Below are 26,976 nucleotides of genomic sequence, written 5' to 3'. Positions count from 1 at the left end.
TTGTAAATGTGCACAACTTTAATAATATGAAACACTCACAATATAGTACAAAGCATAAAACAGTACAAAGAATATATCAAACAATAATACATGCATCACAGACTAAATAAATAAATAACAGAAGAGCTATTCCAAAACATGGTGTTTGATTATCATTAGGTTTATAATATTTATCTTATGTCGTTCATTAGGACCCAAATTCAAAATTAAAGTCTCACATTGGCTTTACCGTCAGCGCAGTGATATGTACGTGCGCTTCTCATCTATGCAAAAGTGTTCAATGCCTGCTCCCGGCACATGCGAGTTTGGTTGGTAGTCACCATAACTGACAGGCGTGGTTTTGTCAAAGTACTCCGCCTTCCCCACAAATCAAAATTGAATGCCTTTCACTTAAATATAAAATCTCTGAGAATAGCATCTTTAATTGGAAATGAATCCCAATGTTTCTGGAGTTTCATTTTTTCGTATGCTGTACTAAAAAGGCTTCATTTGAATGTAAATAGCAGTGTCCTTGCAAAATGAAACAAATGATAAATATTTCACAGTTCTAGTATGTATCCATGTTGAATGGATTGATAATAATATAAAATTGTATTTAAATCAACATTTTGCTTTCATCAACCACATTGGATGAAGATCATACATATTCAAGAAACAAATTCGAATGAGAAACCAGATTGTTACAAAGTCCTTTAAGTAAATGACACTGGATATTTGTTCAAAGTCAATCTCAAGCAGACTTATTCTTTATCTACAAGACACTGCTAATCTGGCAACAGAGCTGCCTAACTCTGTCAGAACTACTGGAGAGTTTGCTGAGGTTGACATCTAGAACACGAGCCAGTCCCCTCACCTGAAAGTGGAGAAACGGTCTTGCCAAGTGCCTAACAGATTTTTATCCCACTTTTACAGCGAATTCGGTTGATTAAAGCCCCATCGATTAAATTTCTGCTATAAACCATGGCACAAAATGACGTCATAAATCCAGCGAAATTATCCAGTTAAACTAATTTTGTTTAAATAAAAAACATTACTGAGTAAAAAGTGGAATAAATAGAATAATAGATAAGTGATCATTATAGATCAGGTTTATCATGCTCGGCAAAAAAACGAAAAAGCACTCGCCAAGGCTCGTGCCTTTTGTTTTCTAAGCCTCACATGATAAACCTGATCTATAATCAACACTAACCTATTATTCTCTATATAAACATGCATTAAAACGCAATTAGGTATAAACAGTGAAGGAAGACCTTGACATTATTAACAAAACCTTGACAGTATTAAATGCAATACAGGAGTTTCCAACTGGTTGTTTAAATGGTTCATTTTGAACTTATTTTATCACAGCAATACAGAGAATTTTAAAAATATTCACAAGACTATTGACTGCTGTTGAAATAAGATTGTGCATATGACTGTCACTTTGTTAGTCATGCGTATACTAGGTTTCATCATTACATCTTATGAACCATTTTAACAAATTGCACTAGTTTTGGTAATGTACCTCTAGTTTAAGTAACAGTCACCTTACATTTCACAACTTCAAAAACCTATAGTAATATATAAGCAACATGATCATTTCACTAATTTCAATATCATATTGCCATGATAATATTCATTGTACTTTTTGAATATTTCAAATTTTACATTCAGACAGGGGGGAAAATGATGGGTAAGCAGAGGAGGGGATTTACAAGCAGACAATCGGCTAACATAGCCAAATGCGTATACCAAGTTTCATGATAACATCTTATGTAGTTTATTAGTCATATCAATATTATCTGTTTTTAGAAACACTGTTATTACAATAAAATGATTCCAGACACCTTTGAGAATGTACTGAGCAATGGTTAAAATAACTCAGACACTTCACTACATCCTCTATCACATAGCTCACCTCCTGATTTCTGGCTGTAAGTCTTGACAAGGCCGACACGAGACAGAATGCTGGAAATATAAATACCAGAGCATGACCATGTTGTCAGAAGAAAAAGATGAGATTGGAAATAAACGGGTGCATTAAATATTCATATGACAAAGCACATTAAAAAAAATATATGTTTACACTAGCGAAGCGCACATTTATTTTGTATAGAAACTACATGTATTATGGCTTGAAGTGTTTTAATGTAAGATATAATAGAAATAAGAATCATCAATAAGCCAAATGGGACACAGTTTACAGCACATATGAAGTCTTTGTTTACTTAAAAAAACAAGATCATATATAGTGTGCATAATTCTACACATCTACACTGAGAAAGTACATTTATTATTAAAGCTAGCAGGAATTACCATGTACTGACCAGTAGGCTCATCATGTTGCCTGTCCACACAGCTAAACAGAGCACTGCCCAACTCCAGCTCCATGTCTTCGGATAGCTAATAACACAATGAATCATTGGCAATGAGTTATCTACTGAGATACAAGCCCAACTCCAACTCCATGTCTTCAGATAGCTAATAACACAATGATTCATTGGCAATGAGTTATCTACTGAGAACTCCAACTCCATGTCATCGTATAGCTAATAACACAATCAATCATTGGCAATGAGTTATCTACTGAGTCATGCAAAAACGGGTGTTAAAATGCCAAAATGTGCATAGCTCCAGACCAGCTTGTGCATTTGCACACCTGATCAGAATTAACCTGTCTGCTAATGAGACCACACAACCTTGCTTGGCTTTTTGTTAGTAGACAGGGTTTCTCCAGACCAGACACAAATGGCATAAGACCCATTATCGCATAATGCAGGTCATATAACTAGTATTAACTTCGCCTCAGCAACCTTTTTTTGTCTTCTAGAGAGCAAGTACAAAGATTGCACATTCAAAGATTGCCAAACAATATATATGAACTATATTTGAAAAGCTCAGAATTACAAGAAGTATTAATAAATCAAATTAATGAGCCTTCCCACAGAATTTTATTGTCAGTGTTAACTGAGTAAAAACAGAAGTGAGAATAAGGACAGAGAAAAAGGCAAAACAAAAATAAACACAAAACGTGTGGATTTTTTGTTTCAAATTTACATGGAACAACACAAGTAGCTGGATAAATGAGTGTGAAGTGAATTTCTTTTAACAATTTATAAGACATGGTTGCAAAACAAAAATGAGCAAACACCTGTCAGTGTAGTGTACTCACCGTGTGAAGAGTGAGGTTGTTACAGAGTGCCAGAGCAATCTTTGAATTTTCAGAGGCAGACTCGCTCAAAACAATGTTAACTACCAAAGTAGTGAGGGGCTTTTGGTGGATCTGATTTGTTAAAAATCCATGTCCCTGTTTTGAGCTGCAGACATTTGTGAACTGAAAATAACAGTATATCATTAATATTGTTATGTTGTGGAACAGTTTATTGTATAACAAATTATCTGTTCAAAAATGAAAGAGTTGCAAGTTTCAATTTGATAACTGAATCAAAGTGCACGCATAAAATTAGCATTTTACATTGCAATTTACATAAACAAGATAAGAATTATTGTCATTTCCAAATTAATCTGCTTTCCACAATGACACCTGAATAAGAACTTACTTCTGGTAACAAAAGCTAAAAAAAATAAAATGATATGAATATAATTGATGACTTTGATTCCTATCTAACAACTTACTATTTTCAGTATATTTGTTTGGTGTTGTTCTGGTATCTGACTGAACTTGGCTATGCAATCAGGAATCAGTGATACCCTGGGGCTGATGATCAGACCCACGACCTCCTCCAGCAGTGCCAGCCTCACCAACAGCTGCTTGGCGCAGGTACAGCACACATGGGCGGAGTCCAGGGCCAGGTTTGAGACTGCCTTCACGTGGTTGGGGCCTAGGGACCAGCTGTCATCCTTGGTAGAGAGGTACTCGTAGATTTCATGGATCAATGACTGCACTCTCTCAGATAGCTGATTCTCTGGTTTGTTCCAGACAGAAATATTTGGAATTTCCTGAAGACAATTGAAATATTCTCATGATTAGAAACAAATTTACAGTAAAGATTATAGGTAAAACATTACGTTAAATGTATTTAATAGAAATGTATTACAAATAACAAGTGTTTAAACTGATTTATGTATCAATGGGTAAAAACAGTGAACTAAATGCCTGGGCATACATGTACAAAAAGGTATTCATTTGTACCTCTACAGATTGACAATTGCCCTTTGCACAGACGTTCTCTAGCAGTTTACAGACTGTCAACTGTACTTGTTAAATTAATGCAATAACATTTTGAATTGGTCATGAGATAGCCATTCAAAAGGTTTCTGATGACATAACTACCCGGTATGTTTAAACATTTGCAAACACAGACAGACCAATTAACACACTCATTTGGTTGTATACATCCATTCCATCATAGTGATTTTGGAGCTAAAAAATTCAAGTAGAATACATGCCTCCATGTAGACCGTTGGTTCAATTGCAGTGGCAGAGCTTGTTGGCTGCCCAGTGTTGGATGTGGCATGAGGTGGTGGGGCTGAAGGTGACTGACCAGTCACTGACTTAGATGTTGACTTGATGTTTGATTGGTCAGCTGTAGGGGTGGGAGGGGAACTAGACTGCACGTTGTTTGCAGTAAACACTGTGTGTCCTCCAGTGGGTTGGACTGACATGGTGTCCAGGAATGGCTTGATCATTTGACCAAATGGACTGCAATTGCAACAAGAGTTCCGCGGTCGGAGATGACCGCATTGAAGCCGGATTTTTGATTTAAATGACAGGAAAGTACCTTTCGTGTTTTTGTCAATGCAATACTTAAATTACTGAAATATTGTTCAAAGGTCAAAATGAAATGTAAGTACTTTTCAAGGCATGAGCAAACCTTGTGTTATGTTTTGAATGCATGCATATACATGAACAACAATAACATTTAAGGTCACAAATATGAACTTGAATTGACAATTAGGAAAGTTTGATCTCCAAGCATAAGAAAGTTATACCATGAAATAAGAATTTTAACATTTTTACATTCAAGGTCACGGTGACCTTGACCTTAAAATGACCAGTGGTCATCTACTAGTTCTGGCCAACCTTCATATCAAGTTTGAAGACTCTAGGTCTAAGCATACCAAAGTATTAACAACTTTAACATATTTACATCCAAGGTCACAGTGACCTCGACCTTCAAATGAATGACCTTGAAATGACCAGTGGTCATCTAAGTGTGCTTGCAAACCTTTACGTCAAGTTTGAGATTCTAGGTCCAAGCATACCAAAGTTACAACAATTTTAACATTTTAACATTTAAGTTCACAGTGACCTTGACCTTCAAATGAATGACATTGAAATGAATGACCTTGAAATGACCAGTGGTCATCTAAGTGTGCTTGCAAACCTTTACGTCAAGTTTGAGATTCTAGGTCCAAGCATACCAAAGTTATAACAATTTTAACATTTTAACATTGAAGGTCACAGTGACCTTGACCTTCAAATGAATGACATTGAAATGAGCAGTGGTGATCTTCTAGTACTGGCCAACCTTTATGTCAAGTTTGAAGACTCTAGGTACAAGCATACCAAAGTTATAACATGGAATAAGAACTTTAACATTTTTACCTACCAAAGTTATAAGAACTTTAACATTTTTACATTCAAGGTCACAGTGACCTTGACCTTAGAATGAATGACCTTGAAATGACCAGTGGTCATCTAAGTGTGCTTGCAAACCTTCATGTCAAGTTTGAAGACTCTATGTCAAATGAATGACATTGAAATGACCAGTGGTCATCTTCTAGTACTGGCCAATCTTTATTTCAAGTTTGAAGACTCTAGGTACAAGCATACCAAAGTTATAACATGAAATAAGAACTTTAACATTTTTACATTCAAGGTCACAGTGACCTTGACCTTCAAATGAATGACCTTGAAATGTCCAGTGGTTACTTACTAGTTCTGGCCAACCTTCATGTCAAGTTTCAAGACTCTAGGTCCAAGCATACCAAAGTTATAACAACTTTAACATTTTTACATTCAAGGTCACAGTGACCTTGACCTTCAAATGAATGACCTTGAAATGTCCAGTGGTTACTTACTAGTTCTGGCCAACCTTCATGTCAAGTTTCAAGACTCTAGGTCCAAGCATACCAAAGTTATAACAACTTTAACATTTTTATATTGAAGGTCACAGTGACCTTCACCTTCAAATGAATGACCTTGAAATGACCAGTGGTCATCTGTTAATCCTGGCCAACCTTCATGTCAAGTTTGAAGACTCTAGGTCCAAGCATACCAAAGTTATACCATGAAATAAGAACTTTAACATTTTTACATTCAAGGTCACAGTGACCTTGACCTTCAAATGAATGACCTTGAAATGACCAGTGGTTACTAACTAGTTATGGCCAACCTTCATGTCAAGTTTCAAGACTCTAGGTCCAAGCATACCAAAGTTATAACAACTTTAACATTTTTTATATTGAAGGTCACAGTGACCTTGACCTTCAAATGAATGACCTTGAAATGACCAGTGGTCATCTGTTAATCCTGGCCAACCTTCATGTCAAGTTTGAAGACTCTAGGTCCAAGCATACCAAAGTTATACCATGAAATAAGAACTTTAACATTTTCGAGCACGCCGCCACCCCGCCCGCCCGCCCGCCCCCCCCGCCCGCCCGACAACATCAATCTATAAGCCGAGATTTTTTCGAAAAAAATCCGGCTAACAATTAAACTATTTTAGCTATTTATCTCATACTGAAGTGTTCCCTTCTGTATTTAACTTGTATATAAATTGTTAATTTGAACTGCCTCTTTTTTTTAATATCTATTTTTTGAAACCTTATCACTAGTGTTTCAAATTGCTCTTAAGTTTATCAATGTTCTTTGTCTTGTCAGTTCATGCTTGGAAAAGTTCCAACTCTTCCAAATGTCATGAGGGTTGATAGAATCTATCAAATATTGTGTGTAATATTGTGCATTTTCAGTTTTAATTATTGAAGTGATTTGATCTACGAGCAAAAAGTGGTCCTCACATGGACAATAAAAAATTGCCATATATATAAAGTAATCTTAACTATTAATATTAAGATACTTGGCAAACAAAACCTCTAAAAAGACTGCAAGGAATCAATAGTCCCATGCAAGAATTACAGCAGCAAGCTTACGTCTGCAAGACCTCTGCAGGCAGACCCGTTATCTGCTTCGGGATGTCATTGCCAGTAAGAAACTGGGCCAACTCTGAGCTGAATGTGTTACAGTTGTTGTTGAGAAGATGGTACCTCTCAGGCCTTGAGACAAATAACAAGAGGGGCTAATTATATTCGAAATGCAAGTAACTAGAAACTTGAGCAGCGAGTAACCAGTGGTTAAATAAACAATTGCCCTGCCAAATAGTTATGTGTCCTGGTGATAAGTAAACTACCACAAATATTTTATAAGGTAGTATATTCAGTAAGTCTTAAATATATGTCTCGTGATTTTAGACAGTTCATACATTTTTACCATAACAAATAAAGCTTACTTAACTGGGTGTATAAAATTAAATAAACAGAAAACATATATTGAAAATCAAGTATTGTAATATAATTAAATTGAAATTCAACAGCTGTCTAATTCTGCACATAAAACTTGTATATTAAATAAAAAAAATATGTTGCTATACAAGATTTCAAATAAAGGTTATATTTGTTCATGAATATTAATGAAGATAACATTCTTAATAAGTTTTAATATCTTAGTAAATTAAAAGTTGTGCCTCAAACCAATTTGCATCACACTGAAATATCATATTTGACATCATAAAAGATCCTTAACATAACATTAATATAAAGCTGTATTTTAGTGCTAAAAGTATTCTTTAAAGGTGATGTGTAATCAGCAATCCACATATATTTTATAAAAACTGAGTAGATCTTTAATGTCTCAAGATATATTTTCCTTGTTTAAGCTCTAAGGATAAAGCAAAAAAAGAACCTCAAGTGGAAATGATTGTACATCTTTCATAATGTGAAGTATTCCACATCATATACAAATCTATTGATAATTGTTTAATAACGTCCTCCAAAAAGTTGACTGGTATGAACTTCAAAATGTTTAATGTAGTATTTTTAATCTTTAATCATGGTATCATTCTGATACTGTGACTCTCTGTCCAATAAATATGCTAAAATTTGGCATGCCAAGTGGTTGTCAAAAAGACAGCAGGCGAGTAATCAGAGTTTATTTTTTATGATCAGTAAACTAAACTCTGAAGACACTTTTTATATATGATAACATAATGCATAAGTAATTACAGCTTTCTCTAGCTGTTCATCACAGAAAACTCTTGTGTATCTCCTCTCCATCAATTACAAGTGCATTCAAGTTTATCATGTTATGTTTTGTGCTATATTGTAAGTATTGTCTTGTTTTCATAAACCATCGGTCGCTAGAAGTTTCCTCAAAAAAGTGAGATGATTAAAAAAGATTTTCTTTTTAAACAAGAAACCGTCGGAGACGGGTGATGCTCCCAAAAGTTTTTTTTGGTAACAATATTGCACTATATATTCAGATAAAAGGAAACGTCTTGAGGGCACAGTAGTTGGGGGAACAATTATATTTTTATAAAAAAATTCAAAGGGCCATAACTCTGTAAAAAATTATCCGACCAAAACCCGCTGATAATATGCACATCTCCTCTTGGTAGTGAAGCTTCCCATAAAGTTTCATTGAATTCCGGTCATAAGTTGCTGAGAAATAGCCCGGACAAGAATTGCACTATATGTACAGTTAATGGAAAATTTCTAAGGCCCATTACTCTGTGAAAAATCATCCGACCAGAACCCACTGATAATATGCACATCTCCTCTTGGTAGTGAAGCTTCCCATAAAGTTTCATTGCATCCCAGTTATTAGTTGCTGAGAAATAGCCTGGACAAGAATTGCACTATATGTACAGTTAATGGAAAATTTTAAAGGGCCATAACTCTGTGAAAAATCATCCGACCAGAACCCGCTGATAATATGCACATCTCCTCTTGGTAGTGAAGCTTCCCATAAAGTTTCATTGCATTCCAGACATTAGTTGCTGAGAAATAGCCCGAACAAAATTGTGCACGGAAGGACACACGGACGGACGGACAGACGAAGCGGCGACTATATGCTCCCTCCAAAATTTTTTGGGGGAGCATAATAAGAAACCAACCAGCACATACGCGAATGAGGTCCTGGAGAGGTCGGCTAGGTAGTCCATAAACATATCATAGGGAATCTGTGTTTTACCAAGATGCTTGATTTCATTTGGCTGGCCTAGAAGAGTGCCACCCTGCAAAGCAAACAAATAAAATGTTATCTTTGTATTTGAAATAAAAAGCATGATCAATATGACTTAATACAAAAAAATAAACTATGGAAAAAATTGAAGCAGTTATAATAAATACACAAGTATATACTTTTTTACATATTGTTGAACAAGTCAACTAACAATGAAAAGTTAACATTTTCTTTTTTAGTTTGTACTTAATGATATAACTAAACACAACATATATAACAAGAGATGTGTTTGTCAGAAACACAATGCCCCCAACAGCGCCCCTCTGAAGCCATATCTTTGACCTTGAAGGATGACCTTGACCTTTCACCACTCAAAATGTGCAGCTCTATACACATGCATGCCAAATATGATGATGCTATCTTCAATATTGCAAGTTATTGCAAAACTTAAACCAAGGTTAAAGTTTTGAGACAGAATGACAGACAGACAGGCCAAAAACAATATTCCCCCGATCATTCGATTTGGGGGCATAAAATACTCATACAAACAGAAAACAGTTTTGGTATTCACAACTACTGATGGGTATTATACAGTAGTGAAAAGCTTGAATGTTATTGCATTCTATAAAATAAAATTTTCAAAAATATTACAAGTATAATGTGAACATGTACATATGTTTATAACCAACTTATACATGTATTATAATGTCAAAATGCTTTTATTTTTGAATTTATCTTACCGGTGGACAGCACTCGATGCCTCCTGATCCCCAGTAGTATTCTTGCCCAAACACAACTATTCCTGTATGCCAGATTCCGTCTATCTGTTTACCTGAGGGGAAATGATCAATAATTAATTGTTAACTTGCATAAATGCACAACATAACTTTGTAATATCCAGCTGAGCATGAAACATCAAACTAGTTACAAATAATGTTTAATAATTTAAGGAGTTGTGAAACAAGGATATAAACAAGGGCTGTTTGTAAAACATGCATGCCCCCCATATGGGCTGTCCGTTGTAGTGGCAGCCATTGTGTGAATACGTTTTTTGTCACTGTGACCTTGACCTTTGACCTAGTGACCTGAAAATCAATAGGGGTCATCTGCAAGTCACGATCAAAGTACCTATGAAGTGTCATGATCCGACCTAGGCAAAAGCGTTCTTGAGTTATCATCCGAAAATCATTTTACTATTTTGGGTCACCATGACCTTGACCTTTGACCTTGTTACCTCAAAATCAATAGGGGTCATCTGCGAGTCATGATCAATCTACCTATGAAGTTTCATGATCCTAGGCATATGCGTTCTTGAGTTATCATCCGAAAACCATTTTACTATTTCGGGTCACTGTGACCTTGACCTTTGACCTAGTGACATCAAAATCAATAGGGGTCATCTGCGAGTCATGATCAATCTACCCATGAAGTTTCATGATCCTAGGCGTATGCGTTCTTGAGTTATCATCCGGAAACCATTTTATTATTTCGGGTCACCGTGACCTTTGACCTAATGACCTCAAAATCAATAGGGGTCATCTGCCAGTCATGATCAATCTACCCATGAAGTTTCATGATCCTAGGCGTATGCGTTCTTGAGTTATCATCCGGAATCCATTTTACTATTTCGGGTCACCGTGACCTTGACCTTTGACCTAGTGACCTCAAAATCAATAGGGGTCATCTGCAAGTCATAATCAATGTACCTATGAAGTTTCATGATCCTAGCCCCAAGCGTTCTTGAGTTATCATCCGGAAACCACCTGGTGGACGGACCGACCGACCGACATGTGCAAAGCAATATACCTCCTCTTCTTCGAAGGGGGGCATAAATATAAAGGATGAGGTCATCTGAGATGAATGAATATGCAACATTGTTCATTTCACTTTAACAGTAAGAGTCTGGTTGACAATATTTAGTCCCTTTTTCAATATTGTTACATGTATATTAAATATTAACAACAGCACCACATAACGGCTGGCTATGACAATGCCTCGGTTTTTCTCCGAAAACAGCCGAGCTAAAAAATGACAACATGATCTTTTAATGCTGAATAAGCAAAATTTGGTACTTGCAACAATCCGACTCCCAGCTGTACATGTTTATTATTAATGCGCTTAAATAAATTACAAAAAACTAGTTCATTTATTTAGAAACACAGTGAGAATCTTCATTAAAAGCATATAGTCTGAGTTCGAGGCTATAATAATATCAGTCATCATCATCATTCTTACTATATACACCTGCAAATTACATCCATATCACGAGTTGTTTACCTGGTATCTAGACGTCACATCCTAAAAGCAAAAATTGCAATAGGCATTTAGTGTTCAACACTTACTAATCTGAGTAAGAAGTCCAAGGACTCCTAACTTTTGAAATTTATGAGTCCGGACAGATTTTAAGGAGTCCAACAATTAAGACACTGTTTTATATCATATTTTCGGCTAATAACACAAGTCAATCCATGAAATGTTAAATTTGTATAGTATGTTTGTTTTCAGATCGATGTTGTAAGTGACTGCTGTTCAATATTTGTTATATCGCATTGCAAAATATTTAACGCATTCCAGTAATATTTAAGTTAATAATTTACTTAATTATTTTAAGATTTCAACATAAACTATTTTCTATTATGCATTATGATTGCTTGTTTTACCTCGACATTATGGTTAAATAACATTCTCGGAGCAGTCTGTTTTGTTAGTGTCATAGTTAATAAATTACATCGTAAGGGTGTGAAAACCCTATATTTCTTGTTGCTTTATATATATTCTTTATCAAATTTCCAAGAACGTGAAAATTGGGAAACGCAATATAATTTTAATTTTATTTTAATTTCATCAATGGGTGTTTACACCATATAAACATGTTAAGACAATATTTTGCATTCTAAGCACAATTTCCATGAGGATTACAACCTGTTTCCATCATCAGTCTCTTAAGTAACTTGCCACGATTTTATCGTGGAGGAGTACACGATAGGAACCGATTAGTGTGGTTGGTATGACAATGCCTACAAACTGCAGTAAACCACTGAAATCATCAAATGATAGTGACACGGGTCATTCATGCTAAAATGATTCACAGCCGGTCCGATCTTCAGAATCTTGGGGCCATAAAATGTAAAATGTGTAAAAAAACCTAGTATTGTGATGATTTTTATAGTAATGAGAAACTGTTTGGCAAAGCTAGTTTACTGCAGCAAAAATATAATTGTCAAAAAAACGGCCACAACCGTTTCATAGTTTGCATGTTCCCCTATTACTACAAGCACGTACATTGACAGGGAACCAAAATAAATAATTTCCGATTCTTTTGTTTTTGTCCATGTGTTCAAGCAGAATGATTTGTGGCACATTTTTCAGATCCACAAAAGTTCGGACATTCTGATCTTGCGCAACAAATAAGGAAATCAACTGATTTTTTTTTAATTTAAAGATGATTTTAATGCAAAAACAAGGAGTCCGAGACTCATTTTAAGGAGTCTAGGACTCCCAAACTCCCATTAGTGTCGAACGCTGGGCGTTAGGCCAACCAAAATTCTAAAATTAGATTCACTGAACATATTTATAAAAACTGATACTGTACTTTAATTTTTTATAACTTCTATTTACAACTAAAAAAGTTTCTGTTTTATTGGTGGATCTTCTCCTGAGCAACATTGACATGTAAACGTGCTCAAGAATAAAAAAAACACAAACGTTCACAATTTGTTCAAATCAATATTCGGCATATATGCTACTATGGAAAGATTTTTGTATACAATCAGAATTGGGTATTCACAGTGACACTGAATATGTGTATATTGTTTTGCTAGAGAAACTTCAGCGTACAGTTTATATAGTATTGACAGACCTGTCAAAAATCCTAAAAAGCGATATTTAAAGTTATGGTAGCCAGAACTATATATCGTCATGTCACCTATTTTCGCAATGTGCTTGCACAGATTGTTCCATTTAACATTTTCTAAGAATCATTAAAAAGCAAAAGAATTTTCATTAAATTAAATCAAGTACATGAAAGTTTGTGTTTACACTTGCGCATTAGCATTAAATTGATTTGTCATGTCGCGAAATTATATTCCATTTTCGAAAACTAAAACGGCACATACAACTTACCAAGAAACATTTGTGACATTGATCGAACTAAACCACGCGATAGGTCATAAATATAAACTTTCACATCAACACCCAAAGAATCCATTATTATATGAAAAGGTAGAACTAAAATGATATTTTCCTAAACAACAACAACAACAACAACGGTTATACATAGCCAATTCATACCGAATCATTTGTGCGATTGTTAACCTACGCTATTAACAAATATATGCGTTGTGTAAGTTTTTGTGTATATACTGATTTATAATAAAATGATATAATTTTTTCCAAAAACATTGCATTTTATTATTTTAAACATAGCTTTAAATGTAAATTATAAGAAATCATGACTAAAATTAAAACTAAAACCATTATTTCATTTTCGGCATGTGTTTTCGCGATACTAAGTCAGTTACTGAACGGTTATAACTGATATATTTTATTTGATTTGAGAAATACATAAAGATTGACACTTGAATAAAATTATCTACATGGCTTTTCATAAAACGCTTTTTTCTGAGGCTCTGGAAAACAATTATTAGCTGCTGGCAGTTTGTGAGTCTTATTTATAAGACGCGCACAGAATTAAGAGATACTTTTTATATGGGCTAAATTATTTGGCTCCAAATATTACCAATATAAAAAGTAGCTTAATATTTTATATCGTCAACAAGTTGGACTTGCAGTTTGTGTACATCTCTATATTGTAATGTTGTCTCACGAAACCCAACAGCCTAGCTATCAAATCAATGTTGGAATGTTGTGCTTCATTTTACAAATTGCAGCAGTCAAGAATTTCACTTCTCAAATAAGCATGTTCTATAACAAAATGGAGTTGTTCACAGATTTTGGCATGTTTTGAATTTGTCATTTAATGCATAAAATTGATAAATGTAAACAGTGGAACTGAAGAGCTCCAGTATAAAACAATAATAAAATGAAAGTAAGAAAATAAAGGGATAAAAAACCTTATCTCACCAGCTCTCCAACAATCACCTTTGGATTAAATCTTAAAGGCTTGTGCCAAAACCACACGGCCATCCTTGCTGCTATAGAATCTCACATATTTGATACTTTATATGGAATGAGTGATATATTGGATATCATCTAATGATCTATTGATGATGTTCAGTTGAACGAATGTTTATGGGGGCTAGGTTTCGTTAAGTTGCCGGTAGCAGCAATTAGAGTCAATTGAACACTGGACCACGACTTGCTGAAATCTCACATGTATATGAACCAGAATGTGATCTACACATTGGCATAATTAATTGTGTCATATCTGGGAAACGTCTAGTTTTCAAGTATTTTGTGTTAAAATATTTTTCCGTGAAACACCACCCGCGAACATAAACATTGTGACGTCACGTTACAATTATCGCTAGCTTACCAACATCTTATTATGCAACAAAGATACCGAGTTACCTGTTTTTAATTCAATATACAAAGAAATGTAATCAATACAATATCTGCCTTTTGTGAAGCCTATGGTCGCTCAAACAGTCATGAAAGTGTTATGGTGTACTTGAATTTGTCCAACGAGTTAAAGTTAGCTTTACACAGCGAGCCTTGCAGTGAGCAACACATCCTTAGCATCATGAAAGTGAGTAAAAAATCAACAAAACAATCAAAAATAATTATAATGAAATGTAGCACACAATTGATTTATTGGGTTAATTAAAATATTGATTGCAACTGAAACGATTTTGTATTATAAGTTGATGACACTATTTCAGCTTTAACAAGAGTTATAACAGAAACACACACACTACATCATTGACATTAATAATCCAATGTTTATAAATTAACAATAAAGTTGAAACGATATTCACTTACTTTTTATATTCTTCCATCCCTGTATTGAAACTTATTTTAAATCACACTATTTTTATTTGTGAGCTTTTGTGACCAGTCTTTGTCCGTCGTCTGTCCGTCCGTCCACATTTGTTTGTAAACACTCTAGAGGCCACATTTATTGTCCGATCTTCATGAAACTTGGTCAGAAGCTTTGTCCCTATGAAATCTCGGTCGTGTTCGAAACTGGGTCGTGCCGTGTCAAAAACTAGGTCACTCGGTCAAAAAAAAGGAAAAACTGTAGAAGTCTTTATGTAACTTTGTCAAAATGTTTGTCTTAATGATATTTTGGTTGAGTTAAAAAGTGGTTCCGGTCCGTTGAAAAACATGGCCGCCAGTGGGCGGGACAGTTTTCCATTTTTGGCTATAGAGAAACCTTGTAAACACACTTGAAGTCACAATTTTTGCCCAATCATCATGAAAGTTGGACAAAACATTGGTTTTATTGATATCTCGGACGAGTTCGAAAATGGTCCAGATCTGTGAAAAACATGGCCGCCAGTGGGCGGGTCATTTCTCTCTATATGTATATAGTGAAAACATGTGAACACTCTAGAAGTCACATTTTAGGCCCAATTTTCATGGAATTTGGTCAGAACATTTGTTTCCTTGATACGAGAGTTGAGTTAAAAAATGGTTCCGGTGAGTTGAATAACATGGCTGCGGGGGGGGCAGTTTTCTTATATTTATATAGTAAAAAAAGCTTGTGAACACTCCAGAAGTTTCATTTTTTGCCCAATCATCATGAAGCTTGGTGAAATGATTGGTTTTATATATATCTCAGATGAGTTCGCAAATGGTCCCGATCGGTCAAAAAACATGGCCGCTAGGGGGTGGGGCATTTTTCCTTATGTGACTAGAGAGAAACCTTGTGATCGAACACTATAGAAGTCTCATTTTTTGCCTAATCATCGTGAAACTAAGTCAATACATTGGTTTTATTGATTTCTCGGACAAGTTGGAAAATGGCTCAGATCGGTGAAACACACTTTTTAGCTCACCTGATTGCTCAGGTGAGGTTTTAGAATTGGTCTTTGTCTGCCGTCCGTTCGTCCATATTTGGTTTGTAAACACTCTTAGCATTCACACTTCTCAAGCATTCTTTATGAAAGTTGCTGAAAGATCTCGGTCAAATTTGATAATGAGCAAAATCACATAATTAATGCCATAATTATTGCCCTTAGATTGTCCAAATTTTCATTATATTATACAAAATCCTTGTAAAAATTCTAGAGGTCACAATTCAGATTTTATGAATCTTGTTCAAAATATTTATTTTTGTAAGCAAAGTTTGATGTTTGGTAAGGGGGGGTCAACTCAAAATATAGGTCACCAAGTAAAATCTTACAAAAACAAAAACACTCCTTAGCCAGAGTTTTGGTTCAATAATGATGAAACTTGACCAGGGTGTTTGTCTGGACAATATCTAGGTCAAGTTTGACGTTTGGTAAAGATTAAATGAACCGTTTCCTCTCAGGTGAGCGAACTAGGGCCATCTTGTTATTATTTTTGCTTGCTTTGGTTGTTTGTCTTATGTTCCTTATTATGTTTTAAATCATATATATATAGGTGTGTGTGTGTGTATATGTATATTTATTTATTTATATATTTATTTATTTATGTGTATATATATATGTGTATGTGTGTAGATACTGAACCATGCAAAATAACTTTTAATATAGCTTTAGGTATCTTAACATTTTTCTCATATGTATGTGTTTTTAACATGCAAAATATTATGCTCTTAATGTACACTTGTACTTAATTTGTGTTTTATGTGCTTTAACTATGTCTTTGTACTTTATATGCTTATATAATATGCTTAATCTTTCTTTCAGCTCACTTACACTTGTTATACTATATACATTTGTTTGTCGGGACATAGCTCATGAGCTAATGTTTACTGTTGTTCATATCTGACGTAAAATAAAGATTCTTGTATCTTGTTTCTTGTATCACATACATGTAATTTTGAAAACTGAGTTGCGTCTAAGATTATACAACAGCGAACAAATTCAGTGCCTTCAGCACTTGGATATTGTATTCCTATTTAATAAGAGTTTACAATTATCCATGATAATGATCGTTCGATGCTTGTGTCACAGAGTTACAAATATTATTTTATTATTATTTGATTTTGAATGTGCATTATAAATTCATACAATATCATAGTTATTGAATATGATTTCTTTGTCTACTGAATTGCAGTAGAAGGTTTCTTGGAACCACATGTTTAACTTGATATTGATTACATTGTGTTAGTTACAGTCTTGGAAGTCTTCTCATGTTGAATTCACACTTAATATGCAGACTGTATGCTGACTGTATGCTTATCAGCTCTAGCTATAAATAATGACTGTGGCTAAAGATTCTTAGACTAGGTGCTAATAAATTACAGTCTTATAGAAGTAAGGAAGTAAGGTACTGTATGTTGGATGAAAGATATGATTGGTCAGTGTGTGGGTGTGACTTGGCATTAGGGATGAAAGGGTTTCAAAAGAGTGACAAGTTAGTTTATGAAGGAAGGAAGTAGAGGTCAGTAAAAAAAAGTTAGAAAGTCAGTTACAAGTTAGAGAGACAGTTGGAAATAGGAGGATGGAATTTATTGAGAACTTATAATGAATGAATAAAAGAGTAAATGCAGCAAGCGAGTTGTGTTGTGCTAATCATAGCAAGGGCACAGATTTCCCCTGGTTACACTTTAAACAAATAGAAAGGCCTAATTTAAAAAAAAACACGTGCCTCATCTGACATGTCCTTAACATCCAAAGAATTTAAATCAAACTGGTATGTTTCATCAAAGAAATTTTGTCACACGACATTTGTCATAAAGTGCACAATCACTTGCATGAAAAATAAAAGTATGGAAAGCTGGTTTTAAGAAAAAAAATAGTGGAAGAGCAATATAGTATGTTGCCTGTTGAGCTGAATACTTGTCCCGAAACTTTGTCCAACCTAGGGACAGGCCCAAAATATATGATACTATAATCGTCACCTTGGTGCAAAAAGGTACCATGTGAAATTGAAATTAGAAGGCACATGGAACCTTTTTGCACGAATAGTAAGCAATGGACTATGTCACAAAATATAAGATTAACAACAGAACTTTCCAAATTATTCAATCTTTCTGTTTGCGATTTCGAATGATGATAATTTGTAAATGTAAATGTATTGTCATTGGGAGTGTTATTTAGCTCACTGATTTACATTATTTATTTATTTTTTGAAACTGGAAAATATGTGGCAAATTCTTTTTTTGGCAAACTGTGAATGAGTCCCTTTTTTAGTTTATAAGATATAGTTTTCCTGTATAATAAGATTGTCTTAATATTTACATGGAACATAAAATAGATAGGCAGTGTCAATATAGTATTGATACTCCATTTCTATTTAATGTTTCATAAATATTTTAACAATAACTCATCCATTTATGATGCATCTTTAACTTAACCCTTTGCATGCTGGGTAATTTGTCGTCTGCTAAAATGTCGTCTGCTGAATTTCTAAAATTAGCATTTTCTTCGATTTTTTTCCAAAGAATACTATCAGAATAGCAAACAGTTTGGATCCAGATGAGACGCCACGTTCTGTGGCGTCTCATCTGGATCCAAACTGTTTGCAAAGGCCTTCACAACTCGGTTCCCGCACTGTAAGGGTTAAACCAACAAATACATGCATTTTTATTAGGATCTTGATAGACTCAATTCAAACCCTTTTTGAAAACTACCAACCACAAAAGTACTGCATCATTTTAATTCATCAAGTTCATAGGATTTAAACATTTAAAAAACACATTCATCACCAAATTGGTTTGTGCATTTAATGTTATGTATAATAATAATTAAAAAATGGCAGCATTTTCTTCGTAAATGTTTGCACAACTAAGACAATGATGGTTTGTTTTAGTGAAAGTAAGTTTACTGGAATGCTGTGTTTTAATAAAAAAATGAAAGTATGGAAATTTGTCATTTCCGTCTTACACAATGGTTTTCAGGACTGTCAACCAAATGTTTGCTAAATATCAAAATTATTACTGTATGTGTTGCCAACATTGCATTCAGATTACAACTTCAAATGAACTCGATGTGGGATCTGGTGAAAATGCAACAAGTTTTTTGTGAATACCTTGAGTGTACGAGTACATAAATGTACAGTTCAACTCCCAGGGTCTCATAGAGTCATATAGCTTGAAGTTAGAATATTACAACTTATTACAAATGGTAAATTTTCTATGAGTTGTCATTCAAAAAACAATAATTAGTAAAATCATGTTGTTAACTTGTGTATATTTATTTCAGGCACCATGTATAACTCCCATAAGGCAGGAGGCATGCTTGTTGGCCAGCATTCTGTTCCTTATGTTGATGTCTTAAAGAGTGTCCTAAAAAGTCAGATTGAGCATTTGGTAAGAGCTCTCTTAAAAATAATAATTCACAAACTTACAACAATGTTTATTATCCCCCGCCATAGGCGGAGGGATATTGTTTTGGCGTTGTCCGTCCGTCCGTCTGTCTTTCCGTCCGTCGGTCTGTCCGTCCGTCCGTCCAGCACTTTTGTGTCCGGAGCCATATCTTGGAAGTACTTTGGCAGATTTCAATGAAACTTGGTATGAGTATATATATGGATAAGAGGATGATGCACGCCTAATGGCATTGTACACTATCTGTTAATAATAAAAAATGCTTTTTTGTGTCTGGAGCCATATCTTGGAAGTGCTTTGGCGGATTTCATTGAATTTTGGAATGAGTATACATGTATATATGGATAAGAGGATGATGCACGCCAAATGGCATTGTACACCATTGGATAATAAATGAGTTATGGCCCTTTGTATCTTGAAAAAATGCTTTTTTGAGTGTAAAATATAACACTTTTGTGTCCAGAAGCATATTGGCGGGGGATATCAATTCAACGAATTTGCTTGTTTAAATTTATTCAACCTACATGTGTGATTTAATCATTTATACTGAAATGTGTTATTTTCATTATACACCTATAATAATTATGCCCCCCTTCGAAGAAGAGGGGGTATATTGCTTTGCACATGTCGGTCTGTCTGTCGGTCTGTCAGTCGGTCTGTCCACCAGGTGGTTTCCGGATGATAACTCAAGAACGCTTACACCTAGGATCATAAAACTTCATAGGTACATTGATCATGACTCGCAGATGACCCATATTGATTTTCAGGTTACTAGGTCAAAGGTCAAGGTCACGGTGACCCGAAACAGTAAAATTGTTTCCGAATGATAACTCAAGAATGCTTTTGCCTAGGATCATGACACTTCATAGGTACATTGATCAAGACTCGCAGATGACCCCTATTGATTTTCAGGTCACTAGGTCAAAGGTCAAGGTCACAGTGCCAAAAAACGTATTCACACAATGGCTGCCACTACAACGGACAGCCCATATGGGGGGCATGCATGTTTTACAAACAGCCCTTGTTTGACCAATTTTCATGAAATTTGGTCAGAACATTTGTTTCCTTGATACGAGAGTTGAATTGGAAAATGGTTCCGGTCAGTTGAATAACATGTCTGCCGGGGGAGGGGGCAGTTTTCTTATATTTATATAGTAAAAAAAAGCTTGTGAACACTCTAGAAGTAACATTTTTTGCCCAATTGTCATGAAACTTGGTGAAAAGATTGGTTTTATATATATCTCAGATGCAAATGGTCCCCAGGGGTTAATAAACATGGCTGCCAGGGGGGTGGGGCAGTTTTCCTTATGTGACTATATAGAAAGAAACCTTGTGATCAAACACTATGGAAGTCACATATTTTGCCTAATCATCGTGAAACTTAGTCAATACATTGGTTTTATTGGTTTCTTGGACAAGTTGGAAAATTGCTCAGATCGGTGAAACACACTTTTTAGCTCACCTGATTGCTCAGGTGAGGTTTTAGGATTGGTCTTTGTCCGCTGTCCGTCCGTCCACATTTGGTTTGTAAACAATCTAGCATTCACATTTCTCAAGCATTCTTTATCAAAGTTGCTGACAGATCTCAGTCAAGCTTGATGATAGGTCACCATTTCAAATCTAATACAAAAACAAAAAAAAACATCATCTAATAAATTACCACACCCCACATTATACCCCCCTCTCACCCCCCACCCCCCTACCCCCCCCCCCCCCCATTTTTTTTTTAAACATCATCTTATAAATTACCACACCCCACATTATACCCCCCTCTCACCCCCCTTACCCCCCCCCCCCCCCCCAATTTTTTTTTATTTTATTTGTTTTCTCCTTTTTTTATTTGTGAAAGATCGTCTATTAAATGACTACACCCCACATTAAACCCCCTCTCACCCCCCCCCCCCCCCCCCCCCTCACCCCCAATTTTTTTTTTTCCTGTTTTTATTTTTGAAAGATCGTCTAATAAATTATTGAATATGAACAATTCGAGCGCGCTGTCCTCTGACAGCTCTTGTTAATTTGTATATTCTCGTTTACCAATTGGAAAACCGAAATGATAAAATTGTAGAATGGGCCCACAAAATCAATGTGATTTTATTATAAATTAAAATTACTTTTTTTAATTTGTATATTCTTGTTTAAGAATATGGCCATATACTATTATTAGAAACATCAGATCTGTCCACTATAGATGGCTTTCAAATCACTTGCCATAGGTGAAGAGCATGATTATACAAAGTGTCACATGCAACCACAAGGTCTCTAGATTCAAACTCAAGGTCACAATGCAATGTCAAATGCCTTTTTTTCAACAGCATTGATGGAGTTTCATTAAATATGCCTTAAATAACAGCTTTACCTCCTAACATGGGTATCCTGAAACATAACAAGCTCAGAACAGTACCTTTGGGTCTAAAGCAATCTCTTAAAGGGATCTTTTCACAATTTGGTAAATTGCCAAAATTGAAAAAAGTTGTATCAGATTCGCAAATTTACGTTTTTTGTTATGATATTTGTGAGGAAACAGTATTACTGAACATTTACCATAGTCCAATACAGCAATTATATGTATCTTTTGACCATTCGAAAACCTAAAAATTATAAAGCGTTGCAACGCGAAACGATTGAATAATTTGGAGAGTTCTGTTGTTGTCTGTTAAATTTACGAAACTACGAAGATTGCTTATATAAAGTATAAAATACTTATTCTGTGTATACTCGGCGGAATAGCCGAGAGGGCTAATGCTTTTTACTTCAGACTAACTCCAGGACTCCGGGGGTCACTGGTTCGAGCCCTGGTACTGGCTACTTTTTTTCCCTTGTTTTAATTTTATTCTTGATTTTTTACTGGAGCTTTTAAGAACCAATGTTTACATTTATCAATATAAAGCATTTAATGACAAACTTTAAAATATGCCAAAATCTGTGAAAAGGCCCCTTTAAGAGGTTTGGTCCAATTGTTTTATCATTCCTTAAAATTGCTAACATTTCTTAATATTAATGTACTTTACAAGACTTGGCATTTTACACATTTAATTTCTTTAAATGATTAAGAAATTTACTTTTGATTATATGTAATATTTTTATATCGGTACAACCAAAATTGAAATGGCTGCAGATACGTCAGCTGGAAACAGAGGCAGGTGAGGAGTCTCTGGTTCTCACCGCCAGCCTGAAGGAGGGCACACTGAGCACACTGGGCTCCAACAAAGGGCTGCACTTCCTCAGTGCACGTGATGATCTGAAACTCAACTTCTTCTCATATTGTTCACAGGGTAACACATTTTATTTTTTATTTTTATGGACATTTTCAACCAAGTTATTGCTAATGCAGTGTTTTCAAGACGAAATTGAGAAGCCAGTTATATTTATCACAGTAGTCGGCTACTAAGCGATAAAACGGTTGTATTTGCATAATTTCAATTGATATTTTTGGGAAAGAAGCCGGCATCTTGATTGAATGTTACTGGTGAAATAGCCAGCTGCCGGTGCTTCTGGAGAACACTGCTAATGATCATTGTTAAAACTAGTGTAATTGATCTGAAAAACAAACAAAACAGCTGTTATTCAATTTAATGGATTAGAAGTAAATTTACTGTTAAATTTTTACAGCTGTTGCACAGTCAGATGAGCTGGCCTATATAATAATTTCTTAATTTTTGTTTTACCTTAGTATTATTTTATATTTAAGGGGTAACACCAGTATTCAAATTTATGATTCTTTTTCCGTTTTTCTTTTCAAGATAATTTTTGCTATCAGTTAATTGATACACTCATCCTTATAACATAATTAAAGTATGTGTTTTTCCAGACCTATCCATGCCAGGTTGTGGTCATTTTCAAGGCCGTCCGTTAACCAACCATCCGCCCATTGTCCCAGGACAAGCCACAGATGCGGCAGAGATAGGGGCAGTGCCACACCATGCCTCCAATGCAGTGACAGGGAATTTGAATGTCCAACAGGCAAACAAGGAAGAGAAGAGTTTGAAGAGAAAACTGGCTGATGGGACAATCACTCATAATGGTTATGAGGATCACAGTGAATCAGGCAAGACATACACAGAGTTGCAAAACGTGAAAGCTCTAAGGTTGGATTCAGGAAACGATGGTCACCATCTGTCAGAGCTCAGAGAAGGTGAAAAGCAATGTACCGGTTTACAAGGTACAGGCTCCATTCTAGAAAGTATTCTCTCCGTAGGGGCTGTTGGTTTGTCGAGCAATCTTGCGTGTTTGTCTGGGAATTTATCTGGTATCAGTACCTACAATTCTGTTGACACATGTGGGACTTCCAGCCTTATGTCAAGTCTACAGACGTCACCACTTTGTTCAGCACCTTTCTACCAGTCAGATTTGTCTAGTGGACAATTAGATGGTCATCATATTGTAGGTAAACCATATCAGCCAAATTTTGGGTCTGTGACAGGTGACAAGCAGTTAGGCGCAGTTACACATTTTTCACAAGTTGTTCCTCAAGTCAGCTATGTGAATACAATGGAAAGCAACCAAATGGATATGCCTGATGTGAGGCTTATATCGGTCCATAGCACACATATGAGTGCCATGGATGATCAGAATATTAAACGGCGGACTCACAGATTGGATTTACCAGACAGCTTAAAAACTAATCAGTCTGGTCAATATATCAATGGGATACATGTGCCTACAACCTCGTTGAAATCCATGAAATCTGACAGTCCTGTAAATACAACTGGGGTACAAATGAATGGTCTGAGTGTAACGAAATCCAATGAACAATTCAATAATAACCCAATTCAAAGAGATAATGCAGGCTTTACTGCTTTGAATAACAACAATAATACATCAATAAATGACTTGAGTCCTGGTGAAATAGTGATAACTAATTCATCGAATCCAGGTGAAATCATAGTTAAAAGGTCAACAAAAGGTGCTTTTTCATTGTTGTCCATGCCTTTAGTTTTTGAATCTCAGGAACTGACTAACAATTCCCAGTATAGCAAAACTATAATTGTTCAGCCCCTGGATGAATCTCCGGCAAATGGGAAACCCATTAAAACTAATGGAAACGTTACAGACTCTAAGGAAAAAGACAAACCAAGAAAAACATTGTCCAGTAAAATAAAAGAAATTACAGAGAGAATTAAAAAGGATGAAGAAACAACTAAACTTCACACTATTCATCAAAACGAAATTGAAGAATTAAAAAAGAAACTTGGTCAGAAACGATTGAAAAATGAAGACATGCCCAAACAAACCTTAAGTAACCCAACTGTTACAGAACCCCATCTACAAACTACAAAAGTCTCTCACAACATAAACCACCATGAACCAACCATGCAACCAAGTGATTTGATATTTAATAAAGGTAACCATCAACAGGAAACCACAATTGTTGGTAACCAAGTGTTATCCAATATGGTTTCCATGGCCACCAGTCATGCAGTGGTTACCATTGAGATGCACAAGACTGCAGCACAGGAGCTGGCCAATACATGCAGTGATGATGGTTCTAACAGTGAGAAGATTCATGATGGGGACTTGTCCAAACTCAAAGGTACACCAACGTTTTTTTAAATAAATTGGAAAAACATGTACAAACTTATACATTATGTAAATGATAGGGGAAAGACTTTTAGGAGTAAGTTTATTTTGGAGACACTCTTTGAATTTCTAGTTTTTCTGAGTGGATCTAGCCCTTATTCAGCTACAGTTTTAGAATAAAAAGGATTGTACAGGGTGGTAATACTCTTAAGTTTTTTGGATGCGATACAATTCAATAGAATATGCCTAGCTGTTTGTGAAATTTAAATTGTGGGACATATTGAAGACAACTACTGTATTCTATTTTCCAAAAATATTATCAAACTCTAAGGATGGCTTATTTTTTCATCGATTATCAGTATTTAAATCATTTAAAACTTGTCCAAAACATTGTTTTGATAGTAAAATTAGTTAATTGTATTGTCCTAAATGACGAATCTGTTAATAAGTCACTTTAAGGTGCACAGTTTGTAAACTTTTTCTCAGGCTAGAATATTTATTTTTGCAAATATTGCTGTTTTTGATGTGTGTCTGTCAAAAAAAGAAAGTCTTTTCTTGATAATACTATGCCTAGCAGTAAAAATCTTATATTTGTAATACATTTTTTATCTTAACTTTTCTTTAACAGATGTGTCGCGTGCATCTCACAGAAAGCCCAAACTGCCAAGGTTTAACATTGGAGAGGCAAGTGACGAGGAGGACAACAATCCAGATCCACCAAGAGCCAGAAAAAGTCTGAGCTTGACTAATTCCCCAGATAAAGGGAGAGAACTTGGTGAAATAACAGATAATCATGGAACTGATACTGGAAATTCCTTTCATTCAATGAATAATGATGAATCTGATATTCTTAATATAAATGTATCAATTGATGATAACGATTCATCGTTTGCTTACATAAATTTAGAGGAATTACGGGCCAGTCTTATGTTTAATGACAATGTAACAGACATGTCAGTGATGGGAAGTTCAGGTGATGATCTGCCTAAATCTCAGAATGATTCCGGTGGGAAAAGTGTGCCTAAGAAAGGAAGAAACAAAAAACCACTGACTGCTGACTCAATTCTGATCACCGAATCAAAGAAAGAAAAAAACTGGCTACAATGCAGACTTTGTTCAGAACGGTTTAAAAACATCGAGGCACTGGAGAGTCATCTTGAGAATGAGGCACATGTAATAAAGAAATTCAAGTGTGATATTTGTGGTCGAAAGTTTGCTCAGCTTCGCGATGCAGAGAGACATAAGCGTGTGCATACAGGCGAAAAACCTTTTCGATGCATGGTTTGTAATAGAGACTTTGCGAGGAAGGACAATCTCCTGTCCCACTGCAAGCGGCAACACTTACAGCAGGACCAGAATAACAGCCCAAATGAGGACATTCTGACGCAGAAAGAAGTTTCTTGTTGATAGTTCTGTGCAGAATGTTATCAAGATTTGAAATACATTTTACTGTTAATACATGGGCAGGTTTAGTTTGAATGATGATTAGCTCTCTTGAAAATAATACAGTGTGGGAAACATTGTTTTTAGCAATTGATTCACTCTCTCTCTTAAAGTGTTTAAAGTAAATTACTAGATGTTATAAAGCTTTTCAAAAAGTTATAAAATATTTCCAAACACTTTTTAGCTTGACTATTAAATATGAAATATATATAATGAAGCTATCCTACTCACCCCGGCGTCGGGGTGACCGTCTGCGTTAGCGTTAGCGTCTGCGTTAGCGTGCAAATGTAAAAGTTTTTGTACTACCCCAATTATTTTCATTGTTCCTTGACATATTGCTTTCATATTTTTGCATACTTGTTTACCAACATGACCCCAACCGATAAACAATAGCAGACAACTCTATCAAGCATTTTGTCATAATTATGGCCCCTTTTCCACTTAGAATATGCAG

The 26,976-nt window shown here is 35.2% G+C and overlaps 2 protein-coding genes across 4 annotated transcripts; one reads left to right on the top strand and one right to left on the bottom strand.

The window, feature by feature from the left end:
* Nucleotides 1–13,465, bottom strand: LOC127866139 (uncharacterized). Of its 2 annotated transcripts, XM_052406552.1 has the most exons (10): nt 13,304–13,465; nt 9,922–10,013; nt 9,124–9,233; nt 7,096–7,218; nt 4,390–4,642; nt 3,616–3,939; nt 3,152–3,313; nt 2,307–2,382; nt 1,898–1,947; nt 1–853 (listed from the first exon to the last, which is right to left on the bottom strand). In XM_052406552.1, the coding sequence occupies exons 1-10, from the start codon at nt 13,386–13,388 to the stop codon at nt 752–754; spliced, it is 1,377 nt and encodes a 458-aa protein (XP_052262512.1). In that variant the 5' UTR covers nt 13,389–13,465; the 3' UTR covers nt 1–751. The 2 variants fall into 2 exon arrangements, with proteins under 2 accessions (XP_052262512.1, XP_052262513.1); XM_052406553.1 differs by lacking the exon at nt 7,096–7,218.
* On the top strand, nt 13,452–26,601 carry LOC127866134 (uncharacterized). 2 transcript variants are annotated; one of them, XM_052406543.1, is made up of 6 exons: nt 13,491–13,523; nt 14,770–14,888; nt 19,438–19,544; nt 22,678–22,834; nt 23,371–25,092; nt 25,708–26,601. In XM_052406543.1, exons 3-6 carry the CDS (start codon nt 19,443–19,445, stop codon nt 26,484–26,486), a joined length of 2,760 nt encoding a protein of 919 aa, XP_052262503.1. In that variant the 5' UTR covers nt 13,491–13,523; nt 14,770–14,888; nt 19,438–19,442; the 3' UTR covers nt 26,487–26,601. The 2 variants fall into 2 exon arrangements, with proteins under 2 accessions (XP_052262502.1, XP_052262503.1); XM_052406542.1 differs by lacking the exon at nt 14,770–14,888 and having other exon boundaries at nt 13,452–13,523.
* Nucleotides 26,602–26,976: the final 375 nt, after the last annotated feature.

Source organism: Dreissena polymorpha, chromosome 2 (genome assembly GCF_020536995.1).
Source record: "Dreissena polymorpha isolate Duluth1 chromosome 2, UMN_Dpol_1.0, whole genome shotgun sequence".
NCBI lineage: Eukaryota > Metazoa > Mollusca > Bivalvia > Myida > Dreissenidae > Dreissena > Dreissena polymorpha.
The sequence above is the reverse complement of the archived record's forward strand: the minus strand, read 5'-3'. Positions and strand labels throughout refer to the sequence as shown.